Source organism: Barbatula barbatula, assembly GCF_947034865.1.
Source record: "Barbatula barbatula genome assembly, chromosome: 19".
Classification (NCBI taxonomy): domain Eukaryota; kingdom Metazoa; phylum Chordata; class Actinopteri; order Cypriniformes; family Nemacheilidae; genus Barbatula; species Barbatula barbatula.
In genome coordinates, this window is record NC_136782.1 from 14,578,134 (window position 1) to 14,591,494 (window position 13,361).

The following is a 13,361-nucleotide window of genomic DNA, read 5'->3' on the forward strand; positions in this document are numbered from 1 at the left end:
TGGTTTCGATTTCCTCTGTTTTCTGAAGGCAAACTGTACCTGCTGAGGAACGGGTGGTGCTGACTGCTGGAGGAGTCTCCATCGAGCGAGTCGCTCTGTTTGCGTCTGAGCGGGGCTGTCCTGCCGTGGGACTCGCTAGGGGCAGAGAGGTCGATGTTGCTTCTGCTGAGACGCTTGCTGGAGTTCAGTCTCAGACTGACCTCAGGGCTGTCCTGAGTGTGTGGAAACAGTGTCGGTTAATATAATGTATATGTACATAAGCAAATACAGTATACCTGGTTTTACACAATGTTTAGAGAGCTAGAGCACAACATACTGTATAATAAAATCTGTGTCATGTGCATGGTGGCACAGTTGGTATAGTATGTGCCCTGTAATAAATACAGATTAAAATTTGAGATCAGATTTTGATCTTTAATAGCTCCAATTATTAGACGGCTCCTTGGAACGCTTGATTCTGATTGGCCGGTAGCAACATTTGCAGGTTTGTTATTCCGAGATAACCATCTCTCAAAACTAATAACACACGGTAATCTGGAAGTTTTTTTACTAATTAATAGTAAATGTATTTTAATAACATATATGACATAATATTAATAAATTATTAAACCAAATTGACTGTTCGTGACATCTGAACGTCGATTCTTACCTAAAAACCGAAAGGAAACAGCTTTTCCTCGCGGAAGGTCTGGATTCGGTAAAAATTAACTAATAAAATATTTCAAATTCACATTTCATGTTCAGTTTTTTACTCACGTGGCAAGTGGCCGTGTAAAAAGTGGGATAATGTACAAGCAGCTGGCGAAATAAGCCCCTTCAGACCCGGTTCGCGTTGGGTCCTGATCACATTGTCGGGGCTTATTTCTGCAGTAGCAACCGGCTGCCTGTACAATATCCCTAACATAATGAAGAGCATTCTCAGTTGTCACTTATGTTTTTATCCAAATATCAATTTGTTTGTCATTTAAAACAATAGGACATTCAACAGACGGGCAAATCCAAGCAAGTGTCAACCTTAAGATGAAAAACGTAGATGTCAGTTTTTGGTGGTTTTAAATACATATGTGAAGTCTCTTTTAAAGTTTTTAAAGTATAGTTTGCCATAGTCAGGTAAGTGAATTGTTGCATCCACAAGACTCAACTTTCATGTTCTATGAAGAAGAGCCTTCCCTTCTCCATTTGTTGGGTATTATTGCTTCTGGTTTGTGTATATTAATTCACAGAAATCCTACAAAGTATATTATCTCTCAAAACATGGGATTATTTGTCACATACACAAGGCATGAATTATGCTCACTTTTAAAATAGAAAACTCATGCATAGACTGATATTTATCTGATGTCTGGACTCTATTATCTGGGGTTTAGTCAAATATAAACATATGATTCAATATATTGGCAACAGATACATTCTCTAAGAATGTATATTTCACGTTTTCACTGAGAATGTCACATCCATAAAACTGGAATTGCCCAGATGCATCTTCAAAACTGAGTTGAAGAGAAGATAATTATTCAGTATTTGTCTATACATACCTTTAAACTTTCCATGCTGTTATGTCTGCTGTGGACCGGGCTTCTATGCCGTGGACTGTTACTGAAGCAGAGAGCATCAAAACACAAAACACCTCCCACACAATCACCCAATAGACACACCTGGAAAACACGAACACACATCGAAAGTGAGGAAGAATCAGTGCATTATAGCGTGCAATCATCACAGTCAGACACATCTCAGGATTGCTACAGCACGTTCTGACAGTCAGCAACACTTTTAATAAGTGATACAGAAACAACACAGCTGCAACTCTTATGTTATGTTTGAGGATTCGCTACAGTAAGCTCAAATCACCAAATGCCACAAATTATTAACTTTCAACAACCGATGAGGCTGTGCCACACTGGATTTCCAGACTGAATAATGAATCTGTGCGGTGGTGTTGGCCCACTTAAATGCCAAAATCAGACGGATAATATGCAGGTGCTATTTGGATGGTCAGACTCCCTGGAGCATCACCACTTGACACACAGCTCATAAACAGCAGCCATCACATCAGGAAATCATTGTGTCTTCTTAATAGACAGGAGTGTGATATTGGATTAATTATGTGAGATTATGGAGCAAGACGAGCAGAAATCCCCCCCACACACACACACCTTCATTTTAAGAATGACTCATCATAGATGACTCACACACCCTGTTAGAGACCCACATACCCTTCCTGTTACCGCTCACAATGGTGTCTGTCTTTGCAATAGTTCACCAAAAATGTTGCCTTATTATGCTCACCCTCATGCCCTTCCTGACCAACAGGACTTTCTATCCTCAATAGCAATATTTTAACACATAATGTGTTTCTTTTAAGGTCCAGTGTATGCAATTGAGTGTCATCTAGTGGTTAGGTTGCGAATTGCAACCAATGGCTCATTCCCTCCACTCCCTTTCAAGACACAGAAGTAAGATGTCGTCATGTTTTCGCTTCTTTGTTGAAGGACATAATGTATTAATGAATCGCGCAATGTAGAGCAGTTTGTCTGTTCCAAAAAAGGAGACCCACGGTGTATGTAGATGCTCATCCTAAGATAATAACAACATAACGCTTATACAACTCTGAAGATATAGTTATGTATATTATATTGCATTTCTGTCAATAGATCCTCCCAAAAAATGTAAGTAACCTGTTATTCTATGCATCAAACAAAGATGATATAGAGAAAAAGTTCACAGACTGCATGCGACTCATGATTTATACTGGATATCTTCTCGTGTTATACTATTTCTATGTGAAGTGGACCGAAAATTACATTATTTAGTATTAGTGACTCTTGTGAAAGCCATATGGACAAGTTTAATATTATTATGGTGTTCTTGCTCTGAAAAAGCAGAGACGTGAGGTGAATGAGAAATAATTGCTTCCTTAATACAGAATTGTTTCTTTAATGATGATCTAGGACCAGCCTCACCCGCACGTGGTCAAAACATGTTCACTACAAAAAGCAAAACTGAATAGGCCAAGGGTGGTTGTTGGGCATTCATTAACTCACCTGCCCAGTGAACCCTTGTCCTTCTGGAGACTGCAAAAAGCTGTGGTACACCTGGTTGGCGCGGGCGATAACGGTAGCCACGGCATCTTGATAGTGTGGAGCAGCTATAGCAAGCAGAGGTAAGGCAGCCAATGGGAGATGGTCAACGCTGCTGGACACGCAACTCTCATCATAGCTGTAAGGATTCAGACTGCGGAAGAGAACATCAAGAGCATCTATTCTACTGACCCCAAAACAAGTTGATACAGATGGAAACAGCATATGATTTAATCCAGTGGAATAGCAGAAACAGCATTATTATGCAAAGTTTTTTGTAATTTAATAAGGAATTGTTACGACTCCCTTGCCCCAAGAACATCAATGTGTTTTATCACAGCTGAGTGCATGAGTGTGCATTCATTTGTGCATGAGTCCACACAAAAAAAAGTGAAAGATTGCCTTGCCCCGACCGTTGTCTCCTCGAACAGCTGTGCTAACCTAAGCGCTATCGATCAAGCATAGCAATTAGCGACTTGACGGCTCTGACAGACAGACAGCGGAGTTCAGGGCAGGACCGGAGGATGATGATGGAAGAGGTACATCCTCCTTACAGCCCGAGCCGGGACTGGGGCAAATGAAATGAAACGCCACCTAAAGTTGTGAGAGCGCAAAAGAACTGACATAACGGAGTGAACTATCTTTGACTGTTGGAACGGTGCCACCAGGTACCAAATGCAACAAACACCTGGAATGCAACAAAGTGCATTTTGTCTGAGGAAACCGCACAGGTCTGACGAGAACACGTGGCGTCGCTTCTCTGATTATAATGACAACCTTTAAGCTCATGCTTATCAGTTCTCAGCGACATCACCCACCGCTACACAAAAGCAGATCCAATTTAGAGTACATTAATAGGATACTGGCTCTTTTTTTGTCTCCTCTGTGGTATATAACAGTTTTCTCCATCCTAAAATACCCCAAATTTGCCTTCTGTCCTACCATTCCTGACAAGGGCAAGGCTAATGCGCTATGACCCCATGTGAACAGCATTTCCTGTCATGTTTACATGAACTTTACTGGCTGAAGAAGGACACAGCCATTACAGTAACAAGCCTGCAAACCAAGGGCCAGTCCAATTTGACATGGTTCACAGCGGGAGAGGGTTCAAAGAGCACATTGAAACTGCTCAGTATGCCCCCTCACCCTGGATTCATTATTTATTTACAGTAGAGTTATTAATTTTTGCTCTGTGCTAGCAGCTGGTGCATTTGCGATTGCTGTTGTACCTCCTGGAAAGGGCTGAACTAATATGACTGGCTAGACATTTAGCAATAAATTCCCATTTAAAATGAGGCAAGTATTGGCAAACCAATTACTTGAGGTAATAAGGATCCTTTCTTAAAGGAACAGTTCTTCCAAAAATATTCATTTAGTCATCATCAAGCAGTGTTGCCAGATTGCGTGGACGATTTCCAGCCCAGAGGCTCACTTAAGCACACCCACTCTGACAAAAACCAGCCCAAATTTTAACTGCCAAAATAATGTGATAGAAATTAACTCAGGCCAGATCAATCAAGTACGAGCACAGGGAGACAAGTTAGGCCCGATTTACATTTCGCATCTAACAGCGTGGCCGCGGCCCTTTCGCTCTTCAAATGACCAAAAAGTTGAACTATTTCCATCTTGATGCGATGCCGACGCGCCTAGAAAAATGTACCTGCAGTGCGTCTACACAAATGTACCTATGAGTGCCTATACAGTATGATTGCATATGTCGTATCTTCAAAGAGTATTTAGTTCGATCAAATTTATAAAAGAGAGATACAGCTGTACGATTATTTCCGGAAAAACATGAGCTGCTAGAGGTGGGTCTAGTGGGATGGAACTATAGCATGGAACTTTTTATTTCACCTTGCTGTGCTTTTCCGGGAGAATGGACAATAAAATGAATAGGATCCCTGGATCCAGAATTATAAAAAACTTTCCGAAACAAGTTGGAGTGTTGGGGGAGCGCATCAAGCAGGGGAAATACCACCTCATACGTCCAACTCCGTTTTTAACAAGTTGACCATGTTAAGCATTAGAAGCCAGCACGTTTAACAGTGTATAGAAGTCAGAATACATGACATAGCATGATACCCGATCTTTAACAGAGAATATAAAGGTAACCAAGAAGACATGCAACCATGCCTACAGAGTCACACAAAAACAAACATGAAACCATACATCCAAACACACACCTAACATCACAATACCTGTCACCATTAGCAGTGTTTGTATGACTCATAAGGATGTGACCCTGGAGATACGGATGTGACCCGAGAGATCTCTCTGAAACAAAACCTTATTATCTGCCTGCCTACACAAATGAAGACCCCAGTTCTCCCTGCTAGCTTGCTCCACAGGTGATGACTGCCAGTTCTGGAAATAGCCAAGCTCAAGCTGAGAAGGCAGAGGACAGATTTCTGATCAATAATGCACCTTTAGACAGCCAAAAATCTTGTGGACAAACACGAGCATGAGCTGAAACCTAAGCACCCTTTCACAAACACAGCTGCTTGTTTAAAATCTTACCGAAGATCTGATTATAGAAGCTTGTTATAAACCGTATTTCTGCTCCCTTCCGACCAATAGGAGTCAGATAAAAAGATATTTATCTGGATTCAGTGACTCAATCAACTTAACCTTGGAAATGGCAAATATTTCCCTTTCCTTTCCATGATGTCAGTGGGCTAACAAGACACGCTGGGCATAAACAAGTCCATCAGCTTCAAAGCTAACAGCTGCACGCTAGTGCTCAAGGTAAAATGTGCGCAATCTGAATGATAAAATCTTTCTTCTATCCCAGGTTTGATTTTTAGAAAGTGTAAACATTGTGAGCCCCTTTAAAAACTATTATTTGAGCATAACAACTCTGGGAAAAATATGACATCAGAATCCTTTTGTTTGGAACATTTACTATCAAATCCATCACAGTATGACCAGAAATGTTTATTCAAATATTAAAAGGGTCAATTTCGATTTTATGTTTTCTAAAATGAAATAAGACCCATAAAAGCTGTTTTCTCTGATTAAACGAAAAAGGGCCACGTTTTTAATAGCTAATAAAGGTAACAAGAACCTAAATGTTGCCAGGTCCCAAAGCACGGGAAAAACACGGAGTAGACCACCGACACTCACAAGTGGTCCTCGAGAGACGAATTAGTAACCACCTTCTCCCTATCGGAGTCGACACAGGCCCCTGGAATCACGTATCGAATTGACTTGACCACCGTGTTTTGGTGATAGAAAATCAATGTGAGTTGCTAATTGGAAATGCTGTGTGGAGGTGGTAAACAAAGGTTTATAACAATTCCTCCCTTCATTACCCCCATAAGCACTCAAGAGTGTGTACGTGTGGGGGTCCGTGTGCGGCTTTGCTTCAGACCACAATTATACACAAACATGCGTGCTGTAAAGCCACATCTGTTACAGAGCATCTCATTAAAAGAGTAAAGTCATTATCAGCTGTACAGGCTTGGCAGGACAGTCACTGCACTCACCAGCAAACCCCAAAGCTCTTACTGAGGACATGGACAAACATGCATGAAAGCTGAAGTGACAGAAGATGTGTGTGCCCGCTGAGGAGTTTTGGACCACATGGACTGTTTACATATGTGTTGTCCGTCATATATATATATATATATATTTGTATACAGTTTGAATACACATAGAAGTTAAATGAAATCTGGCAAACTCTCTATAGACTGTACAAATATTATAAAATATAAGAAAAAAGAAAAGAATCAGCTAAAGTATACGATTAAGCAAAAGTTAAAATACAAGGTAGACTATAGGCGGTTTCAGCAGCAACCAAAAAACGTTATGTGGCCCAAACTTAAACTCTGCAAAGAATCTATAACTGTTGAGTAGTTTTTATGTAATTTAATCCAATTAATATAAAATAAGATATAGATAGATAATAAATAAGATACTGAAAAGCAATTTGAACAATTTGAAAAGAAGATTAAAACATAGGTTTTACATTCAAATTAAAAATATAAAATGTATGGAGTGGGAGGAAATAATAGAAAGTAAATGAAATAAAATGAGGAGAGCAGAGAGCTGTGACTAAAATAAATGTTTATGCCAAATACTACAGTATATAATATATTTTCATGCGGATAAGCACAACAAATTCTGAAAAAGATTTTCATTGCAGTACTATGAGAGATTAGTAAAACAGGTTTGTAATGGTCTAAAAAAGCAAATCATTCATTTTCTTTCTTGAAGAAACTGTTTCTTTTGATAGAAATTAGGATGAAATACAACAAATGTGTGCTTGACAGCATTTTTAAGATTCATTGATTCTCACCGTTTGTCCAGCAGGCTGGACCGTACACGAGATAAAACAACACTACAGCCTCCTTATGTTGCTTTGGCAAATGCCGGTTGTACTCAAGTCAACTGATCGTCTACGCCTTTATTAGTGTGTGTTGGAAATAAAAACAAAGAAATTAAAACAACATGTGATTCTGAGGGTTGGTAGCAGTGTGTATGATCACAAGTAGGAGTGTGCTTATGTGCAACAAGTAATCACAATAATTATCTTTTTTCTTTTTTTTCTCTCAAGATGTTGTTCATTATATTACAGTATTTATCTGTTTTTTAAACAGGCATAAAATGCCTCATGGCTTCTAAGCACTGAACCATAAAACCACTCCAGAAGAACAAACAAAGTATGTATGTCACCTCTGAACAAGGTTTATCACGCTGATCTCCACGGTACCCGAGTGATTGACATTTTTTATTAGACACCTTGCGATGTGGGAGAAGGCAGAGATTGCCATCCATAATTTGATCAATATTTCTCCTCTTATTTCTCTGTTTGCTCTGCTCTGCTCAGCGACTTGATGGCGCTCCATCTTCACCGTTTCACCTAAGCGATGAAAAATTACGAGAAAAGACACAAAAGACCTAAAGCTTTAGAAGAAATCCGCTGAAGGCCTTCAAGCGACAGAGCTCTCGAAACGATGGATCTGCTTCCACGGCTTAAAGGAAGTCTATTCATCCTGAAGTTTGATTTTCGTAGAATACATTAGCGTTACGTGCTTGTGGCAGTCTTCCTTCTTAATCATTTTATTTCTCATAAACGAATAACATCGTCAAAGCTGACAAAACTCATTAGGTCTTGTTAGGCAAACAATTCAGGCTAAGCTGGAGGTTTTTCTCTTAGCTGCTCTCTCGATTCTTTTTTACCTCCACGGGATAAAGAGATGTTATGTGAAAGGAAAAGCAATTTATAGATTGCTTATGAATTCTGCTTCGGGTATTGTATTTGGGATGTTCAACGTGAAAATTCACATTTAAAAGAGCGATGGCTGAAAAGGTTGTGGATTTAATATTCCACACCGATAATGGAGAGATGTTTTGAACATGTGTGCTGAATTATAATTATGATGAGTGCAATATCTCTATCAGAAAGCCGAGTGGTGTGTATTTGAGAATATACATTGTCTCACAGAAGTGAGTACACCCATAACATTTTCGAAATATTTATGATATATTTTCATGTGACAACACTGAAAAAAATGTCACGTTGCTATATTGTGAAATAGTGAGTGTACAGCTTGTATAACAGTATAAATAAGCTGTCCCCTCAGAATAACTCAACACAGCCATTAATGTCTAAACTGCTGGCAACAAAAGTGAGTACACCCTTAAGTGAAAATGTCCAAAATGGGCCCAAGTTTCAATATTTTGTGTGGCCACCGTTACTTTCCAGCACTGCCTTAACCCTCTTGGGCATGGAGTTCACCAGAGCTGGTCCATGACGGCATCAGAGAGCTGGAAGATGTTAAAGACGTTGTGCTCCTCCACCTTCCGTTTGAGGATGCCCCACAGATTCACAATAGGGTTTAGGTCGGGAGATATAACCCTGGCGAGGTCTGTTCTGAGTGGAACGTGTCCTGTTAAACTGCTGTATGGTCTTGGCCACCATGCAGAGAAAGTCTTTTTTTCCTATCCTATGCCATGAGAAGGCCTGTTTAACTTCCAGTGACCAGTATGAGAATGAGAGCAATAAAACCAAATTGAACACACCTGCTCCCCATTAACACCTGAAACCTTGAAATACTTACGAATCACATGACACGGGGAGGGAAAATGGCTAATTGGGCCCAACTAAGGGATGAACTCACTTTTGATTCCAGTGGTTTAGACATTTTGTTGAGCTATTTTGAGGGGACAGCAAATTTACACTGTTAAAAAAGCTGACACAGTAGCAAAGTGTCATTTCTTCAGTGTTGTCACATGAAAAGATATAATCAAATATTGACAAAATTTTGAGGGGTGAACTCACTTCTGTGAGATACTGTATATCAGTAAAATTCATTTTAAAGGTGAAGTGTTTCATTTCACTACTAAATATAATTTGTTGTTTTCCGAACACTTTACATTATCTGCCATTGGTCCAAAACAGTCCTGACTAAAAATAAGGATATATGTTTAGTAGCTGGTTAGGATGCTCAAACAAGGAAAGCTGTGTTTTCATAATACCAAAGTTTACAAGTTTAGAAAAGTGGATTCACACATGCTTTACTAATACTCTCTCCATATTGAGCTTGGATAGCCCTCAATATTTCTAATTTGTACAAACCTCACCTTTAAACTGATCTGTTTAACTCATTTATATAACTAGTTCTCAAAAACAATCATCAGCCAGTTTCACCCGAGGCTGTACAATGTTTTCATGGGGCTTTACATTTTTCAGCATATATGTACAATAGAACAGCATAACCAGTCCAACCCTTAATAAAAACAAAACAATGCCGATCCACAGAAAATAATTCCATGGTGCCTATAAAGGCTTATGATACTCTTATTTCAGTGTGCGTTTCACATCTCTCATATTACTCCATCAATATTTCATTAAGATTCACATGTATTTACTTGTGTGGTAAGCAGGAAAACAAATCTCTCTAAAAAAGCCCCTGAGCACTGTGGGTTTATTTTGCTTTAAAGACCAGCTGTACATTTAGCCCTTACATTTAGCATTGTTATTTCATAGTTTTACAGCAGGACTCACTTGGACACGAGGGAGAAGGCCTCGGCGCACACAGCAGGACACGGCACCAACTTGATGACCACGTGCTGAGCCGCAGCTTGGTAATGCGCATGAGATACTTTGTCCAGCACTGACGACAGTGTGTTCACATCTGCAGCTTTTGCACTCGGATCTCCATCAGCAGGGTCCAGTATGTTGCCACCATGCACCACCAACACCAACACGTGAGTCTGACACTTCTTCTGGAACACAGGTACGCAGATCAAAACAAAATATCATAGTGGATTCCTGAAAGTGAAAATGCTGTTTTCATTTCTCAAAATACATTCTCTACACAGGAATTTGAGTAAAATAACCTGTTTAAACATTTACTGAATGTCATCCTGCTGCTATACTGGCAGTGTGCACTTGAACTGGCATAACCCCACAAGTTTGTGCAAAACCTGATGATTCATGTCGTTAACCCTGCGTGGTTTCAAAATGTTCCAAATGCATTGTGTCTCTTAATCTGCTTGTTAAGGTGTCATGTCACGCACCACCACTTCCAACTCCAAAAACTCTATCAGCTGCCATAGTCCAACCACAATTGTTTTTTATATTCTCTTGTGATGGAAATGAACCAAACAATATTGATCCCAACCTTAAAGGAGGCATGCAACGTTGTTTCATGCATTCTGACTTATTTACAATGTTAAACGTGATGTCTATTCATGCTTGACATTCCAGAAAAGCACACCCTCTGCAAGGCGAAGGAAAATAGCCCACCCATGCCCACCCAACTAGCGAGACCTGGTTGCCATCAAGATTGGCTGAGCTGGGTCGAGATTGGCTGCGCTGTGGGTCTGCAGCTGCAGCTTGTTACTCAAGAGAGATAGTGAGAGAAGTTGCGGAGTGTTTGTTAGTTCTCAGCATTTCAGTGATGGATGTTATATAAATAGTGGATATAATGCTGGACTTGGAGATCGTTTGAAACTGATAGATGGCGCGGTAAAAGCACTTTAAGATGTCAGACATGAACCGAACGTGGTAAGTGAAACTGAGTCATATGTCTTTGCTTTGTTGCCAATGCTTAAGTTCCGCTTCCCCCCCATCCCCCCACAAGGAGGACACCAGACAATAAAATCAATTAAGGAGCCATTGGCTCCAATAGAGGAAAAACCAAGGCGCCACATCATTTTTTAAGAGCCACATAACATGAACTTACATTTTAAAATGACGTACTTTTAGTTATCCTGTTGTGTGTACATCTTCCCTCTCATAAGTTTTGCTCACATCAAGTTGTTTTCCCTTATATGCAAGGCCATACAAAGTTTTCATGTTAATTCTGCACTAAAATTTGGGGAAAATCTACAGAGTTCCGCGGAATAGTATGTGTTTGCATTTGTCCACAAATGTCAGAGATTCCACGAGCGTAGACACTGTAGTGTATATCATGAGTTTATGAAAGTTTAGCTTAAATATGTGATATGAATAAATAGTGTTTATTAACAGATGTTTAAATAGTATCCTCGCATGAAATGGGTGAATGCTTTGACCCGGGAATGCCTAAATCACAATCAAGCTGAATTTCACAATCTACAACATGTTTGAAATAACATCTTACCTCTGCTTCTTCTAGACCATCAATGCTTGTTTGAGGAACAAATATTGGCCGTCTGAGATGGTACAGGCTCTCTGTGATGAGACAGAAAGAGAGATAAAGATAGACATTAATTATTAGCACGATTAATAGATATTCATTAGCACGAATCAGGATGGTTAGACACCCGCGCAGAAAAGTCGTGGAATAGTAACCGTAACTGTTTCAGACTGTGCTTAGAACGGTTCGACTCGATGGTGGAAAAGTGGACATTAAAGAACAATATGTTCAATTAAAAATATTTATAAAATAATAAAATATACACAACAAATTCACGATTAAAGTTTAAGTGAATGTGACATGAGCATTGACACCAACATTGAAAGACATTACAGTGTTTACTGTTAACCTTGTTTACCCTCCAGTAAACTAAACGCTTACCAGAGTTGTATTAAATGTGGGCAGAAAATGTGTTGAATATACCTTCTAGGCTACATCATATGTGCAAAATCAGATGTATAATGAATAAGTATAATTATATGCCATACATGCAGTCAGAGTAAGAGCTTGACAGACTGATGTCTAGAGAGTTCAGACTGACGGATGTTATAAGGTTTTTGCACTTTCACTGCTGTGTCTCTCTTGCCTGCCTTGTCAAATGCGTAACTGTGTTAAGAATAAGCTCCACTGCACACAGCACGCGTTTTATTGATTTTAAACGCAAGCTGTGATCGCTTGCATTACAGACGCGTCATGTGCGTTTCGAATTAACGTTATGTTCACTTTAAAACTTATGCGGAGGATGAAGTTAAATACTGCGCCAGCTGATGAATGCTGATGGGAGGGATGGAGAGAGGGATCGCGCATTAAAACCGTCTTCCAGTAAGATGAATCCACGGGTCAAGGGGGAGCGCGACCCGCCGAACACAGATCATTCGCAATCCGTTTAACCATTATGTAAAGTGTTGGAGATTGGTATTATCTGAGCTTTCATACATTCGTTCACGTGAATGAGGGCAAGTGTCTCAATCGATGACAGTCGGCATTTAAGTGGCACCGAAATGAGGTACCGAAATCTGCTTTTTTGATTTGATCCAGTTACATACAGGATATATAGGGACGGCACCGGGTGTCCGTACCCTACCCTAATGTGGACCGCCATGATGATGTCATGACACCCCAAGCTGTATGACATCAAACAGACTATGCCAGCCTCTCTTAATGGGATATATTCACTGACTGCCAAATCACTGAGTCTCCAAGGAGCAATTGTATTCATGAAAAGCCATACTCGACTGCAGAAAACCCTTCCTATAAGGCTAAGCTCATCCCAGCTGCAGGCTTCCATTCAAAGTGAAGAAGACCGGCGGGGAGCAGAGCTGTTTTCTCCAGTGCTCAACACTGTACACACTGCCAATTAGACGTCGTATTACCAGACTCAGTGCCACTTTCCCACTATGTCTGCTAACATACAAAGAAATTTAGCTTCACACATCAATGTAAGCGATGTACAGTTGCAGGCCGGTGCCACATACAGTATATAGACTGACCAACAGAAACAGACAAGTGGTAAAAAAGACAGATTTACAAACAGACCGAACGACAGGCAGGCAGGTAGACAGACAAACATATACTATACATATTGTTGAAAAGTTTAAGGTCATCTCATCAAAATGTTTATCATGCTCTACAATTTAATCTCTCTCTTACAATC

The 13,361-nt window shown here is 39.9% G+C and overlaps 1 protein-coding gene across 2 annotated transcripts in view; it reads right to left on the bottom strand.

The window, feature by feature from the left end:
- Positions 1 to 13,361, bottom strand: part of pitpnm3 (PITPNM family member 3) — a 67,072-nt gene that overhangs the window by 19,321 nt on the left and 34,390 nt on the right. The window contains exons 4-8 of one of the 2 annotated variants that reach the window (XM_079482219.1): positions 11,672 to 11,742; positions 10,090 to 10,307; positions 3,045 to 3,234; positions 1,536 to 1,655; positions 40 to 212 (exon numbers count right to left, since the gene is read on the bottom strand). In XM_079482219.1, the coding sequence (XP_079338345.1) occupies positions 40 to 212; positions 1,536 to 1,655; positions 3,045 to 3,234; positions 10,090 to 10,307; positions 11,672 to 11,742 (772 nt within the window). Of the gene's footprint in view, positions 1 to 39; positions 213 to 1,535; positions 1,656 to 3,044; positions 3,235 to 10,089; positions 10,311 to 11,671; positions 11,743 to 13,361 lie in introns of both variants that reach the window. The other variant, XM_079482218.1, reaches the window with a different exon arrangement.